This window comes from Fukomys damarensis, unplaced genomic scaffold (genome assembly GCF_012274545.1).
Source record: "Fukomys damarensis isolate Sample0158 unplaced genomic scaffold, DMR_v1.0_HiC HiC_scaffold_28, whole genome shotgun sequence".
NCBI classification, from domain to species: Eukaryota; Metazoa; Chordata; class Mammalia; order Rodentia; family Bathyergidae; genus Fukomys; species Fukomys damarensis.
In genome coordinates, this window is record NW_022900940.1 from 45,636,215 (window position 1) to 45,653,947 (window position 17,733).

The 17,733-nt window shown below is 39.6% G+C and overlaps 1 protein-coding gene across 1 annotated transcript in view; it reads left to right on the forward strand.

Annotated features, from left to right (window-relative positions):
- Positions 1-17,733, forward strand: part of Ptprg (protein tyrosine phosphatase receptor type G) — a 532,317-nt gene that overhangs the window by 510,338 nt on the left and 4,246 nt on the right. Inside the window, 7 exon segments of the mRNA XM_033757017.1 lie at positions 534-668; positions 2,146-2,304; positions 2,788-2,934; positions 5,146-5,239; positions 6,661-6,737; positions 7,225-7,353; positions 11,613-11,756. Coding sequence (XP_033612908.1) covers positions 534-668; positions 2,146-2,304; positions 2,788-2,934; positions 5,146-5,239; positions 6,661-6,737; positions 7,225-7,353; positions 11,613-11,756 — 885 coding nt within the window.

A 17,733-nucleotide genomic window follows, 5' to 3' on the forward strand; every position in this document is an offset into this window, starting at 1 on the left:
CTCTACGGAATCTCTCAATTAAGTCTAGAAGTCCTTTGAAAGTGTTATTAGGGTCTTCTATGTAGAGCATCATACCATCAGGAAAATTTTTTAACTTCTTTTGCTATCATTATTCCTTTTATTTCTTTCTGTTGTCCAATTGCTTGGGCTGATGGTGAAATGTGAAATCCTTACTTTTCCTTTGTGAACCAAGTTGTAATATGGAGATTCCAAGTTACAGGAGACCTTCAGAAATACAGCCAGGCCTTTCAAGTGATATTTAAACTGCATGCATGCACACACACACACACACACACACACACACACACACACACACACCCACACACCCCTCACCTTTCATACAGGTTTCTTTCAAGTACACCATATAACTGAAACATCTTAAAACATGAGGCCCATTTCTCAGAGGACCTTGCCCATACTCCCCCCACCATGATGTCCTTCAGAGTTCACACCTGCCCATGCATTATTTCTGCAGTCAAGTGACCTTCTTCCACTTGAACATTATTCATACTTTATAACTTTTCTTTTTACAGCGAAAATGTGATCAGTATTGGCCAACAGAGAATAGTGAGGAATATGGAAACATTATTGTTACGCTGAAGAGCACAAAAGTACATGCCTGCTATACTGTTCGTCGTTTTTCAATCAGAAATACAAAAGTGAAGAAGGTACTGAGGGAGCTGGGTGGGCTGCTGGGGCATCTCCTTTATACACGTAAGAAAATCTGTATAAGATGAAGGCTAAATATCATGCGTTCGCACCTCTCTTCACTGCTCACAGTGCATGGTGTGAAAGGTATGTATGGCCAGAGCACATAATAGAATTGAATTAGCCCGAGTTCTCTCACCACTTCATGCAAGTCCTCACTTCCTTAACAACAACAACATCATCATCCTTTCATCCACTCAGCAAATACAGCATCATCGGTTCTTTTTTTTTTACTTATTTTCCGTTTTTTTTTTTTTTTTTGTACTGGGGATCAAACCTAGGGCCCTTGCGCTTGTGAGGCAGGCAGAAGAACCACAGAGCCAAATCCACAGCCCTCCTGACAGTTTTAAAGCATTGTTTCCCAAAAAAACTTTCAAAGAATACTAGCAAGCTTCTGCTATCCAATAAGAATGGGAAGTGAATGCTATATAATGCATAGGCTGATCCTAATGAATAAACATAACGTATGTATAAGAGTTTTCAACACGACAGATTCTGAGTTTTGGGGAATGGCTTTTTGAACTGCTTCTCCAAATTACAATAATTGATAGTACATACAAAAGGAATTTTTTAATTTATAGCTTATACAGACCATATAAAAGGCTTTTTTAAAAAGCATTGGAAAAGCCATATATAAAGCCTATTTCCCCTCAACTAACTAAAAACTGTACATGATTGTTTAAAAGTGCTCTTATTATTCTCTAGCTGATGTTGCTAGTACTACATAGCATTTTTGTGAGCATTTCTTTTGGCCTTTTGGTCTAATATGCTTTCCCAAACAAGACTTTACAGAACGTGGAACACATCTTTTACTTAGAATCCCATAAGAATTCCACTTTTTCACCTCTACATTTAACAAGCACTGAGGTGGACACAGGTCAATCATGCAGCCTGGGTCTTGGGCTAGAGGGAGAAGCTTCTGGGGCATTCTGCCGAAACACACTTCTTAATCAGTACTACAGAACTGAGATTCATTTGGGTATTTTTTAAAATAACAATATGGAATAAGAAGCCAGATGTTCTAGATGTACCACTGTTGTACCAGGTTTACGAAAGTAAAATACCGCTAACATTGAAAACAAGTTTCTTAGCTGCATGCAACAGCAGAATGAACGAACAGTAGGGGTTTGGTGAGAAACCAAGCACGATGCTGAACAGTAAGGAGGCCTGGTTCGGGTGTGGGGATGGCTGCTGCCACAGATACCTCTAGAGCCCTGGATCATGGGTTGCATGCCAAGGAGGCTGAGAAGTCAAGGAGACAGCATTAAAGCACTCTGGGCTCCTTACCAAACTCACGAAGTGGAAATTACCTAATGAAGCTCATCTGTGTGAATATTCTATGCCACTTATAGTAGGTTTCCTAGACATCACAGTTACTTCTCGGTTCCTTATGCATTTACATTGTCATTTTTGCAGTCCATGGTTTAACAGTACTAGCTGAGTGCCTTTATTTCTTACAGTGCTGGTGTGGGCAGGACAGGCACTTACATTGTAATAGACAGCATGCTACAACAGATAAAAGACAAAAGCACAGTTAACGTCCTGGGATTCCTGAAGCATATCAGGACACAGCGCAACTACCTCGTCCAGACAGAGGTAAGGACTAGCCCTCGTGAGCTGCCAGCACACACCTTCCCTGAAGAGTGAGTGATGCTAAGGAAACAGATTCATTCTTGGAACTTGAAGGAAAAGGCTGTGTTGTGGACTAAAAGATACCCTGACCATGATTCTGTTTTTACATCAGTTTCCCATTTCTGTTTGAATCTTAGCATTTGGATTGCTCAGTAACTACACAGAATGTATGTATCAGATGCATTTGTATTAGCTACTGTGGGGAACTAGATATGTTTTCTGGCCTCAGAAACACACAAGAGGAACAGCGTTCCTAGCACAATGTAGAATACAGAGGAAACTGAACAGTCACTACCCTAAAACAAATTAGGATAGGATGGACAGGCAAGTGAGTGTTGAGGCAAGCCTCCAAATGCTAAGGCTCGTAGGAATTCACTGGGAGGTCCCAGATGGTAGACTTCCTTTCAACAGCTCTCCCTGGTGATTCCCAATTCTTGTACCTTATAGGAGCAGTATATTTTCATCCACGATGCCTTGCTGGAGGCCATTCTTGGGAATGAAACTGAAGTATCTGCAAATCAGCTGCATAGCTATGTTAACAGCATCCTTACACCTGGAGCAGGAGGAAAGACTCGACTGGAGAAACAATTCAAGGTAGTGCTTTGAGAAATTCTTTCGCATAAAGCAAGACAGCAGCAAAATGCCCTAGACTTTGGCATCTTAATAACATTAATGTACTGCCTGAAAACTGTTTGTCTCCCCCTTCATTACATTTAAGGACGGACTACAAAGCCACCCCACCCCACCCAGCCCCGACTCAGTCTTATTGACATTCAAGTAGAGAGTACAATGCTATTTCTTTTTCTGAGAAGTTTATGACTTAAGCTGAACATTTATAACATGCTGTAGCCACACTGACACAAGACTTGAATCAGAGCTGGCCAAAAAACAATCCTCATTTTTCTGAAACCCTGGATGTTACCTTCGTTAAAAGGGTTCTTTGTAGACAGGTTTTCCTCAAAATAACGCCTGCTTGAAAAACTATTCCAGAACATAATTTGAAAACCCCCAAAAAGCTACTAAACCTAACAGTAGTATAGGACAGTTAACTTTTCCTAACGTAGTTGCTCTTTTTCTTTGGTAGGGGCATGAAGAAGTTCAAAGACAGTTAAGGTTCACATGGATTAACTGGGGTGACAGGTGTAACACATACTGTAAGGATTAGTAAAGCGGTGAAGACCAGAAAGCTCAAAGAATTAAGTGTAACTTTCAAATGGTGTCTTTGCAATTACCAAGTGCTTTCTTGTTCATGAGTTTTTCATTATCTTTTCAATTTTATTGTTTTTTGCATATTGTTGTCCCCATTTTGTGTCGAGTCAAAGCATGAGAAAAATCAGTGCAGTGTGACTTTTCATGGTAAAGCTTCCATTAGACTCTGAAACCTCCACTTGAATATCAACCAAAGAAATGAGCTGCTAACTAAGCAGATGACACCAAGGGATATGAAATGAAAAACAGATTAATTTCACTGAGTTTAGTCCTAAGAATGATTTTAAACGTCTAATTCTCACAACATCCTAGCTACTATAAAACCATTGGAAATGACTACCAATGAGGACACACCAACATTTCATAAATTCTGCCCTTTATTCCATTTCTGTGGCAGAGATTCAACCTAAACTTTTAGAGTCTCTGGAAATTTCACCATGAAAAATATAATGGCACAGACTCAATCTCATTTTTTTTCCCATCTTGAAATGTTACTTGCATAGAAAATAATGTGCAAAAAAGAATTTAAAGGACTACCAAAGCTCCAAATGCCCAAACTTGCAGTGTCAACATCCTGCCACAGAATATTCCACACCATGAAACTATCTCCTGCACAAAATTATTAAACATGTGTATTAGATTATCTTCAGGCTATTTATAAATGAAACAGAAGTTTCAGGTCTCAACTTGATTTCCACCCCCTATACTGCACATATATGCAAATATTTCCACCACCCAAAGACTATGACAATCTGCTGATCCCACGCATTTCAGATAAGGGATACATACAGTACTTTAAACATAGAAAAATTCATTAAATAAATCATCTATCCACTTGGTAACAAAATAACTGACTCTCTTAATAAACATTTCACAAATCAAACAGGTGAAAAAAGAATCAGAAAGTCAAAGAAGAGAATTACTTCCATGGCCCTGACAGCAGCGGTAAAGCTCACACTATTCCTACATTGTTGCACTGAGATAGACTGCCCCACCCGTCACCACAAAAAAACAGTATTCACAGGGTGTTCCAACCACGCTATGTACATATACGAAAATAATGCCACTATTGGGCTGATCCTTCGTGATGGCTTTAGAAGGATCATGGCGAACCTTTTAGAACTTTCAGTGATGCAGCACACCTGCCATAGGTTCGCCACCACTGCCTTAGAAGAATCTCAGTTAAACAGAAAAGTACTAAGAACCTATTAGGTTGTTCTTTATCTTCGGGGAACATCACTGACTCCTAATACTATTAAACAGTCTTCTAATGTAGGCGGCACACTAGCATCTTCTGTGCCATTCGGGAATTACAGACAAAATTCACAATGGCAAAGAGAAGTTGAAACAGAGAAATCCACATAGTTGAGTCAACAGTGCACACCCAGTACCGCTATTCCAGGAGCCTAGCACCCATGGACACAGCCCACATCCCTACCACAAGTACCACTACTGAGTCACGAGAGCCTTCTGTGGCATCCATAAAAAATGTATCTGTTTGGTAATAATCTGATTATTGGTATTGTGCTAGATTGTGAAGACAGCTGCTATCAATTATGACCTTGAAAGGAGACTGAAATGTTGCTTTTCTTTTAGCTTGTGACCCAGTGTAATGCGAAATACGTGGAATGCTTCAGTGCCCAGAAAGAGTGTAACAAAGAGAAGAACAGAAACTCTTCCGTCGTGCCATGTAAGATCTTTGATCAGTCTGACAGGCTTCAGTGTGTTAATATGTTGTAAAGCAGCTTTTCTGTGTTATGTAAAGAGGCAGCTACTACCAAAGGGACAATGCTATGTTTAGTGCAGCTAAGGGAGTTTGAGGCAAGTGGAAGGGGTGGCTCCTGGTGCTAGCAAGTCACTGCCTACAAGACATGAAATCTAGCTTCCGTTCACCTCAACGTGCAAGAATGTGGTTAGGTCTGCCATATGTCAACTTAAAAATAATACCAAAGTTGTCATCAGTGTGGCATTAAGCCTGCTTTAGGACTTACATGGATTAATCTGTATAACCGATACTGCATCACTGAATTATTCTATGAAACCTACCCACTGTTGACTGGGGGGTGACTCTTGCACAAATAACTCAGGACACAGCAGAGGACTTGTGGGTTTGCACTGCCTGTGTGAGCACTGGGGAGAAAGGTTACTCCTGAGAAAGGTCACTGTTTTCTAAGAACTTCGTGGGGAGAAAGATAGGGACAAAGGGTTGGAAAACAGCAAAGGGGGAAGTATTGGTATTGAATCTAGGAATATCAGATCAGACGTATCTGACAGTGCTGTACAGTGTTGATCAGTCTGACAGGCTTCAGTGTGTTAATATGTTGTAAAGCAGCTTTTCTGTGTTATGTAAAGAGGCAGCTACTACCAAAGGGACAATGCTATGTTTAGTGCACCTAAGGGAGTTTGAGGGAAGTGGAAGGGGTGGCTCCTGGTGCTAGCAAGTCACTGCCTACATGACATGAAATCTAGCTTCCGTTCACCTCAACGTGCAAGAATGTGGTTAGGTCTGCCATATGTCAACTTAAAAATAATACCAAAGTTGTCATCAGTGTGGCATTAAGCCTGCTTTAGGACTTACATGGATTAATCTGTATAACCGATACTGCATCACTGAATTATTCTATGAAACCTACCCACTGTTGACTGGGGGGTGACTCTTGCACAAATTACTCAGGACACAGCAGAGGACTTGCAGGTTTGCACTGCCTGTGTGAGCACTGGGGAGAAAGGTTACTCCTGAGAAAGGTCACTGTTTTCTAAGAACTTCGTGGGGAGAAAGATAGGGACAAAGGGTTGGAAAACAGCAAAGGGGGAAGTATTGGTATTGAATCTAGGAATATCAGATCAGACGTATCTGACAGTGCTGTACAGTGTTCTCTTCAGTGCTTTGCGATGAAAACCTCTCCCATAGTAACATTTCATTTTTATACTGCCTCTGTCCTGGATATGCGTGGCAAAATTTCCTGTTAACACTCTCCCTTAGCTGGTAACACTTCAGCACTTTGGCCTGAGAGCCAGGGACATGTGTTATTCACTAAGTCAGTCTTGGAAAGGGCTTCTGGTTCCTTTGTGTAATAAGGTGAATGTACTGTTGTTTTTTCCATGTGCTAGCTGAGCGAGCTCGAGTGGGTCTTGCACCTTTGCCTGGAATGAAAGGAACAGATTACATTAATGCTTCTTACATCATGGTGAGAGTCAACCATTAATCATAAATAAAGCCAATTAAACTGAAAGTGTTAATATCACCCATTTGGCTGATTACTTTGGAATGTAATTTCCCCAAGTGTAATAATGTATAGAGATTTCTGTATTTTCAAACTTTTAACAAAAGATTCTCAAAGAGTGGGAGTATAAAAGTGCCTTGATGAAGCAAGATGCTTCTTAAGGAATTAATTCTGTTGTTAATTTCACCCATCTAGACTTTGAGTAAATGTTGAAATTACTGTTAAGTAAAAACAGCAGGGGTGACTTGAAGTGAATTGCATGTCGAGAGAAAATTGTCTGCACACTGTGAGCAAGAGTACATCTAAAACTTAGCTGTATGTCCTGAATGCCTTCCTCAGTTATTTCAGTGTGGTCAAAACAATGCTGTCTTGTTTCATAAATGTATTTTATTACTAACAAAGTTAGAATTAAATACCCACAACTGCTGAGTCTTCCTCTTTCCATTTGAAGGGATATTACAGGAGCAATGAATTTATTATAACCCAGCATCCTCTGCCACACACTACAAAAGATTTCTGGCGAATGATTTGGGATCACAATGCGCAGATCATCGTCATGCTGCCGGACAACCAGAGCCTGGTGAGTAAAGCACGTCTGCTGTGTATGAACGAGCCCTTGAGCCTAGGCACATCAGTGACCTGGACACACTGAGACAGGGCTAAGAGTTTGTGTGGCTCAGGAGGGGATGAACGCTTGAAGACTGTACAGATTCGCTTCCTACAAGTACAGGACCATCCCTATCCATTCTAGTACCTGAATATCTGGTGTGTTCATATTCTTCCCCTTCAACTGTACTTTACTGGGCAATGTGGTAGAGATTTTGAAAAAGGTTCTTTTAAGTCACTGATGTCCTGTCTGTCATATGTCAGTTTGGACAAACGTAGTTAAGTCAGACCTCACAGAGCTAGGACTGTCTCATTTAGTAGTTGAGAAAACTGAGGGAACTTGCCTAAGAGCACCCAGTAACCACTGGAGCCAGCATGTAACCAAAGTCATCTGTCCCCAGTGTAGGAAGTAATTCTACATGATTTTTGGGAAAAATCATTTCACATTTAAGTCATGGTTAGAGTCTAGTTTTCCCGCCTACAGGCCAGCTATGTCATGTGGAGATCTGACTCCACCTTTGCCTCTGGTCAATGGTCTGGTGAAGCTGTGATGCTCCAGGGCAAGATTACACCAGCTGAAGACATCCTGGGGAGGAACAAAGTCAACATCTGCATAGTTTACTCATTGTTGTAGGATTTTCACAGCTGCTGTCCTCTAAGTCACCCGTTACATTTGTTAACTCTTGATGTGCAGACTAAAGGTGTGGCAAGGTTGGGGTCTTTGGTCTTTGTTGCCCAAGCAGCACTGATCAGGCCCAAAGCTCAACAACTTCTCCAAGTCTCATTTTCTATCATTTCTGTCTAATACCTTAATTTACCTTGTGCCGTCCTGGCTCGCAGGAGATTAGGACTGGCTGCAGAAGTTCTACTAACATCCCCTTTCCCTGTTCCCTGCACTCTGGAGCCCACCTTTATTCATAGTACAATAAATATCCCACTGCACATCGTAGCAGTGTTGTTCAGAAAAAATACTGTATCAGAAGTAATAATGTTTCATTATTCTTTTCCTACTCCACAGTCAAGTCAGATACACTGAAGGCAAGGAATAGGAAAGGCGGTTGGAGTATAACCTATGATCCAGTGCAAGACTTTGACTAAACTATTGTGTCTTTCCTTTGACTCAGTCCTTGTCTACTGAAGTCTCTAAAATGTGTAGGAACCTATGAGCATATTTATGAAACAGGCTTGAATTAACTGCATGTATCCTTAAATTTCAGAATTTGCTAGGTCTTGAAAAGTTACTCTGTGGACACGTGAGTCAGTAAGACAGAAACAAAAGCAGGGCCAGAGATTTAGCTCAGTGGCACTGCACCTGCCTCGCAGGCACAAGGTCCTGAATTAGATCCCCAGTACCAAAGAGACCAAAGCAAAAAACAAGGAGACTCTGCGTCCATGAGTGTCAGAGTAATGAGTATTTTAGTTAGGACAGGAGAGCATGTGACTGAACCCCTAGTCTGTGTGACACACATAGTTGACTGTGTGCCCAGTCCATAGGAACGTCTTCACTCTGTGGCATTCTGCTCCAGCTTCAGAATACCAAGGCTGCTTCTGTATGATGGAATGGCAATAAAGTTCAGAATCTTAAGCTAAATTCTGGAGTGTTAATTTTCAAATTAGCTGGCAACCAGGGTCTGTTCTCTTTGGCATACAGACACTGGAGACATTTAGGGTTGTGAAAACCTTCATTTGTTGAATGAGTCAGTATTTTGTTACTGTTACCTAAGCCCAGAGGATAACCCCCATAAAGCATCCATTAAGGAGCTCATTTCTCCAGAAAAGGCTAAGGGAGACTGGGGGTACATATTACATTCTACAGACAGTGAGGATACAGGAACCACCATCAAACATGTCATCCCAGGGTCTGAAGAGAAGCTAGATTCATACATGTGTGTGCTCTCAACTCACAGATGAAAAGTTTCACCATTGCAATTTTTCCTAAAAATTGGGTCTCTCTAGATTATTTTTAACATACTATGTATTATGACTACAACTGTGCGAGACCATACATTTGTACAGACAGGCCCAAAACTCACTGGTTTCTGACTCCAGAAAGCCCTCTTATTAGTACCTCCATGCTTTTGATACAGAAATACATTTCTCAGCAAAATGACCATCAGACCTGAATTCCCACTGGATTAAGAAGTAGCATTTAATTTTTTTCCCCTTTCAAGAGGAACAATGATTTTCTAGTTCAATTTCTGTATTCATAAGTATTTTTCCTGCTTTTCCTTTCACCATAATTAAAATGTGTTTGGTATCTTAATCCACTTTTCATTATCACCATCCTAATGTTTCTTTGTATTATGTTTCCTTTTATTATTCCTACTTTTAAAATATAGAAATTACGGCTCAGAAGAATTAACTCATCGAGGATTACCTCCAATCCTAACTCTACATTAATCTATGCATACTATCAGTTCAATTTAGATGCTCTGTCCATTGTTACTTTATATCTTGAATATGTTGATAGAGCCATATTTCCATTTCTTTGAACCAAATATATTAAAATCTACAAGAGTTACAGACTTCTTTTGTATAGAGTAAACTCAATTGCTAATCTGTTTCCCCTTATGGTGAGCTTTAAAAATAAAACTGTACTTGGCAATAAGCTATATTGAAACTTGAAAGGGTGATAAGTCTTATTGGACTGTTGGCTCATTTCTAATTCAACAATGTAAAAATAAACAAAGCTTTCTTTATTTTGAACATTATCCCAAATTATTTCTAACTTCAATGATAGTAGATAGGCATTTTCAGGAGAATGCCTATAAAAATGTACATCCTACAGGTAGAGTTTGTCATCTGTATTGACTAGAAAAATGGGGAGGGGTGTAGAGCATTGTAATCATATTTCCCACAGTTTCCAAGCTATGCAATAATTAATTTTTTGTTATATACTCGTAGTTTTCAGGGATAGTATCAATTTTTGTCTTAAAATGGGTGAACATATAAAACTTGCCTCATTCACAGCTGAAATACTTTCTCTTAAAACTGTCTCAACACCTGGTACTTACAGCCAACATGCTTATTCATAGCAGTCTCTTTCCAAAAACACTGTGTTTTCATTTTTTAGCAGTATGACTTTAAACAACTTTGTTTATCCTTGAGCATGTCCTCATCTATAAAATTACATGATAAAAATCCCTTTCGGGACTAAAATTCAAAATGTATAGGCCCAGGGATTTGGCTCAGTAGTTCCACCACCTGCCTCACAAGTGCAAGGGCCCGAGTTTAATCCCCGTGTCAAAAAAAAAAACCCAAAGTATAGATACAGCATTCAACTCAATAGTAAAAAAATTAATAATCCAAATTAAGAACTGAGCAAGAGACCCAAACAGATATGTCTCTAAAAATGACCAGCAGATATATGAAAAGATCCTCAATATTATTAATCATCTGGGAAATACAAATCAAAATCACTGATTTACCACCTTGTATTAGAATGGGAATTATTGGAAAATCAAATTACAAATTTGGCAAAAGTGTGGAGAAAGGGTACTCACACTGTCAATGGGACTGTAGATTGGTACAGTCATTATGGAAAAAAGGACAGATTTCTAATGAAATTAAAAGATTACAATTTATTTGTGAATCATCTTTATCTTACTAATGTATTATAAAAATTCAGGAAGGTAAGGTTTATTAAGGACCCCTGCAAAATAATATTCAACTATAGAACTGTTACTAAGAAAATCTGTAGGAAATTATACATAGCATGTCTTAGATGCTTAAGCAACTGTGAAATAATAAAATTAACTGACCTAGATCTAGTCTCCATTTTTACTGTGCTACTTATTATGCAGAACACTTATCAACTGGCAGCAGTACATCCCTACAGAGCCACTGCTGGGATTTACATTGACCGGTGCTAGGATATTATCAAAATATATTTTTACAATAGGATACAATTAACACTGAGCTCACCATAACTAGATGTGGATATAATTCTATAAACTAAAAGATGACTTGAGCCGGGTGTGGTGGTGCACACTTGTAATCCCAGCCAGCACTCGGGAGGCTGAGGCAGGAGGATTGCTGTGAGTTCCAGACCAGGCTGGGCTACACAGTGAGTTCCAGACTCACAGGTCAGTCTCAACTACATAGTGAGACCCTGTCTCAAAAAGAAAAAGAAAGACAGACAGACACAGACACACAGGAAAGGTATGGAGAATGACAGAATAAGGAATCGTTTCAAGAAAATTAAAAAGAAAATTTTTCTTTTGGTTCTCAAAGGCAAAAGATGAGTTTGTCTATTGGCCAAGTAGAGAAGAATCCATATGTGAGGCTTTTACTGTCACCCTCATCAGCAAAGACAGACTGTGCCTCTCTAATGAAGAACAAATTATCATCCATGACTTTATCCTTGAAGCTACACAGGTAACCTAAATCTCACTTCCTCTGTACTTGCCACACCAGGGCGCCGAGTCATCCTTTTAAGTAATGATGAACTAATTTACTACCCTCAAGGGGCCCAGGTATTTCAGTAAGACTTCATTTTAAATATTTAAATATGTTCTCCTTCTTTCTTCAAATATTTGCTTTTTCCAGCTGGCAAGATGAAAGAAAACTGTTCCTCTGATTCAGCGTGCATATAAATAGGTCTAGTAACCTAATTAAAAACAATATACTACATCTCAGTATTTCCTTTGTCATTAGAGATATAAACCTTGCAATATGTTGCAGAGGTAATTAAGGGTTTCTGAAAAAACAGTATTTTAATGTCTAATAACTGTCCTGTGGCAAGGATAAAGGGGGGAATCTCTCATTGTAACAGTTTAAATGATAAAGTAATATTACAGTGTTTCACTAGTGTGACCTACTCATTTTTTAATGACAGGCAGACCTGCCTTGTATTTTCTGCTCACCACTAGTTTGATTAACGTCATTCCTTAGAGTTGTCTTTGATATACGCTACATTCAAAATTTCATTCACCTGACGGTATAATGTGACATAAAGTAGATTAGCTTTCCAAATGCCACCTCGGTTTTGGCAGCTTAATGCAGGATAAATCCTAAATTGCCACCCATTCTGTGACTGATTTCACTGTCATGATTGTATTGCACAGAATTTTGTCCTAAAGCCAGAAATGAGCTGGGGCACATTCCTGTAATCCCATTGCTCTGAAACACTAGGGCAGGAAGGTCATGAATTCAGGCACAGCCCAAGCAATTTAAAGTGTCTTAGCAAGACCTTGTCTCAAAATACTAAATAAGAGGAGATGTACCTCGGTGTGAAGGTCCTGGGTTGAATCTCTAATTACTTACACATACACACACACACACACACACACACACACACTCACTCACTCTCTCTCTCTCTCTCATACTCCAAATCTAAAGTCAGAAATATAGCTAGGGATTTAACTCAGTGGTGCCGCCACCTGCCTGTAAGTGCAGGGTCCTGAGTTCAATCCCCAGTACCAAAAACAAAAAGAACAAACAAAAAGAAATGTAGCTAATCTCATATTTCATGATAAGAGGAAAAGACAACAATAACCAGTGAAACACTAAACAGAACTGTTTGATTCCATATTTATATATTTCTTTTATATCACATGGTGAATGTCACCTCTGGAATTAATGAAATCTAGATCATTTAGTGGCCTAAACAATGCAAAGAGCAAATGAACAACAAGCCAGTTCATCTGCAAATGACATATAGGTAGGTTAACTTAAAAGCCACGGTTGAAATATGTTAACTCACTCACCTACCATCTGTGGGGAATAACTTGATTTCACAGAAATTATGTTTTCCACATTGCTCAAGGGCATATGTAGCAGATGTAGGCTCTAAAACGATGCCGTGATACCACTTAACTTTGCAGTTTCCATCTTACCTACTTTTGCTACCTCCACACACATCTCTTTCCGGTAAACTACAAGCACCTCGAATTCCACATCACCAACCCATCATGTCCCTGCCTCTTCCATCCACTTCGTTGTACCACCCAGAAACACGTCAGAGTCCTTCTTGAGTCTCCCTCACCTCCACCTCTAACTGGCCTCACTCCCCATTGCTGCTGTCCATCCTTTCATTCTACTTCTCAATTGCTTTGACAGTCTGGCTCAGGTTTATTTTTTCAGCGATCATCCTGGTCCTCCAATACGTATTACCTGCAGGCCACCTTGCTCCTCCAAATGCCATTTTCTGTAACACCCAGTTTCATGAAACACCCAGTTCAAAAGTCTCTCTTTCAGAACCATCTCTGACTCACCCCAGAGATGCTTATTAAAATCATTAACAGACACACTTATCAGTGCACACCAGCTAAATATCATCCATAATGTATGTCACAATAGAACTGCTTGCATACATATGACTCTCTCCCGTATTCCCGAGGCCAGCAACGGTGATGTATTCTTCCAGTCTCCAATGCCTAGGAGATACTGGGTCCTGCATATAAGTATTTGCATGAACAGGTACTGTGCTTTAAATGGTGTCTTAGAATCTATGAAGGGTATTTACCTCCAGAGAGGAGAGCCTTGCTTCTGGTCTCATTTACTGTTCACTTATTTTTCCTGCACTGATTCCTCTGTGAACTATAAAAACAATGTACAGTGAGTTTTTAAGCTCTTTCAAAAATAAGAGCGGCCAGGCTTAGGGAGAATACTAGCCTGCATCTAAAGTAAAGCAAAGAACTGACCTTGGAGGGTGCAAACTTAATGATATGTATTTGGTCTTCATACGCCTAACACCTGTTTCAGGTTCTCCCCTATATGCCCGGTAAAAGATGTCTCTAGATCAATGATCTAGAGAGAAAATTCCTCACTAAAGTAGCAGATTCTACTGGAGACAAACACAAGAGCAGAGCAGACTGCTACAGTCAGTCACCCGTTTGAGACTATTCTGTTCAGAGGCTGATCTCTGTCATTATTATTAAATTATAGAAACAGCCTGTGCTACTATAGAAGAACTCTGCAACGTAGGCCTGGTTCTTCCTAACATAGTTGTATACAACATTTGATGATTAGACCTTCATCTAAATCATCCGCTTGACTCACGGAATGAAGAATGGGTTCATGTCTAAATAGTAACTCCCTCTGGAGATATATCTGTCACCCAATTGGATGTCATACTAGATTATATCCATTTAAGAGCTCTCAAAGTGTGATCTGAGGACCGATAGTGAAAGTATCTCTAAGGCCTTTCCAAAACATCTGAGAAGTCAAAATTGTTTCTGTAGTAGTAGAGAGATGTTCTCTGCCAAGTTCACTTTCATTCTGGCTTGAGTGTGGAGTGTTCCAAAGCTACTAGGCATGTGATAAAATCTCAGAAAAAGCAGAACATGTGCTTGCAGGTCCTTGCATTGTAACATTTTCTTTGTTTTACTGTCTAATACAGTAAATCGTGATGTATATAGCCCAAGTAAGTAAAAGCTTAATCATTAATCTGTTGAGAGATCAGAGTCTGAATACTGAGATACTCTATAAGAAATGCAGACTGCTACCAAGGCAACCACAAATCGTAACTCATTCAGTTATTTCCCCTTAATCCTCAATGTCACCCTACTGCAAAGGTAATTTTGTGATCCTCGCTTCATATATGACAACACGAGCACAGTAAAGAAACTTGCCCACCACCTGTGCAGATTTCATACCGGCCACATAATTCATAGGGTCTAGTGTAAAATAGAAACTCTGGACCCCTTGCTAAAAAAGGTAAAGAATGTCCACATGTCAAGTCAGGAGCACTAAACTAGCTACAGAGCCCTTCTGAGCGAGCAGGTTCACTGAGGCACGGGGCCCTGTACAACTGCACAAGCCGCTGACCCTGGTCACAGTCAAAAGCGCATCTGCTGGTCCTTCTGGCTAACACCGCCTGCCACTGGTTTTCATAGTAAGCATTCCTGCATTCATCTCCCTCGCGCCTTTGCATGGTGCTTTAATTTTTTCCCACTTGTATTTTCTCATTCACTTCTGCAGCTGTAACTTTTTTAAGCCCTGTGGGAGGCTCCTCTAATGTTGTGCACCTTCCCCTGAACCGGCAAAGATGGAAGCTTTGATTCTGTTTTCTTTCCTGGCCTACTGACTTCTAAAGGAAGCTTCACACTCCTCACAGGGACAGGATTATAACTCTGAACTGCACTCTTGGTTATCAGTTTAAAAACCAAGTCTTAAGTGCAAAGCTACAATAACTGTTAGTAACAAGAAGAAACAGTTAAAACAATAATTAAGTGCCCATAGATATTATGCACACTAGGCAGGGAACCTCAATATGTTTTTTAATGGATACAGACATAGCACTTTAAAATATTATTAAAATACTTTGATTTCTCCATAGCATAAGCAAGAGAAGACAGGCATGCTTTTTGGCTTTTTTTCTTTACAGCATTACACAGGCATGACTTTGCCCTGAGCCCTGAGAGGAAGTAGCAAACGAACTACTAGACTCATTGGATGTGTATACAGCTCTTCTTTTATGTAGTTTAGGAAGTGCTTGCATCTCCTCTGCACCAAGTCCCGATGGTTTTAAGTGCAAGTCCGTGAAATTCAACAATATTCTTCACTCTTTTACTTCCTAAACTTCGGAAAGAGAATGGCCTTTGCTTTTTCAGCCTATCTTCTTTTATTTTGGATAGCTATGTAGATGGTAGTTTCTATTCATCTTTAAGGCCAAACTGTGTGGTGCTTTTTCTTAATTCAAGTGCAGCTACGCATAGTTAAGACTTGGAGATATGGTCTCAGAAATGAGTCATTAGACGACTCTCATCACGTAAACATCAAAAGTGTACATAAACCTAACAGCATGGCCTCCTCCACACCTGGGGTATGTTATGGCAACAGTCATGCATGATGTTCACCACACACTGAAGCGGTACGAATCATGATACTATACTTTGGGAGAATGGCTAAGCATAGGAAAGCCAACCTACAGAAAATGAAAGTAATCCCACGTGAAAAGCACACTCCATATCAAAGATACAAGTTACCTGACTTTTCTTTCTCACTGGCTATTAGTAGCTTTTGTTAAAAGCTAAGAAATAAAAAGGAAGAATCCTGAGTCTATTTTACTAAACCAGTTAAGTTTAAATTCTTCCCCTCGTGAACAAAATCAGTACAAATGAAATCTTTTTAAATGCCATGACCTTGAACTGTGTAGCTTGGGCAGGCCCCAGACTCTCAGTGATCCTCCTGTCTCAGGCTCGTGAGTGCTAGGATAAGTACATTTTAGTATCTAAGGAGAGGCAACACAGTGAAATAAAACAGAAACAAAAATCCCAAAACAAAGAAAACACCACAATCAGCATGTGAGAGCCATACCAGGATATTAAAATATATTCAGAGATCTGAAAGAGTTTTATGAAATCATAACCATGGAAAATTATACCCCCACACAGTAGGACCAACAAATACACTGAATCTTTAGGTTTTTAACTTATTACAGTTACATCTACATTGCCATTATTCCCTTTCAAAATATTTCCCCTCACTAAAAACACTGCACCTGTCATCCCTGCCACTTCCCGAAGCAGTTCTGTGAGTCCTCTTTCATGGGTGTCTTTAGTTGTGCCTCTTGTGGTTGCTGTGATGTCCCGAATCGAATAAAACTATTGACAATTTCTGTCCCATAAAAACTTGATAGTGTGTCCTCATCCACCTTATTCACTGGATCTGGCACCATGCAGGTGCTGCCTCTTCCCCAAAGCCAAAATCACTATGAAAGACAAATGTTTTGAACTGACTCAGGACACGGGGGCAGGCATGACAGTACAACTGAAGACTTATGGAACTGCTCAAAAATAGTAATAATGGAGTGTGTTCAAAGCAACAGGGAGAAGTCTGAAGGGGACTGATGCCAACTGTCTTTTACTGTAATAAATTTTTCTTAACTTGATCCTATCTCTTGTAACGTAGGAAAATTAAATACGTAAGATTGGGCTAGTAGTACTATATGCAGAGATTAAGTAAGATATTAAAGGGTAACGATACAAAACTTCCCAAATATATATATATATATATGGTGATCGTCACGTAAAAGGTCAAAGAGGAAGAAGTAAGACCTGAGGTTTTCTAAGAATTGAATGAAGAGTTGAGCTCTAAAACCGGTCAGAACAGTTTTAGAAAAGTAACATTCAAAGAGATTTAATTCTAATAGTAATACAGAATAGTTTGTTCTACTAGCCATATACAATAGTCTGCACCAAAGCGAATCTGTAGGGAGGGTCCTGTGGTCTCTTTTCAACACGAATGATTTGTTCACGTAATGTGATCAAAAATGGAATTTCAGTACATTCCTTGAAAACAGGTGCTGTACAAACAAGGTCACACTCACTGTTCACAATGCATTGATATTACAAACAATCCTCATGCTAAGAAACTTAACTCTTTTCATCTAGAACTGTTTATAAATTAA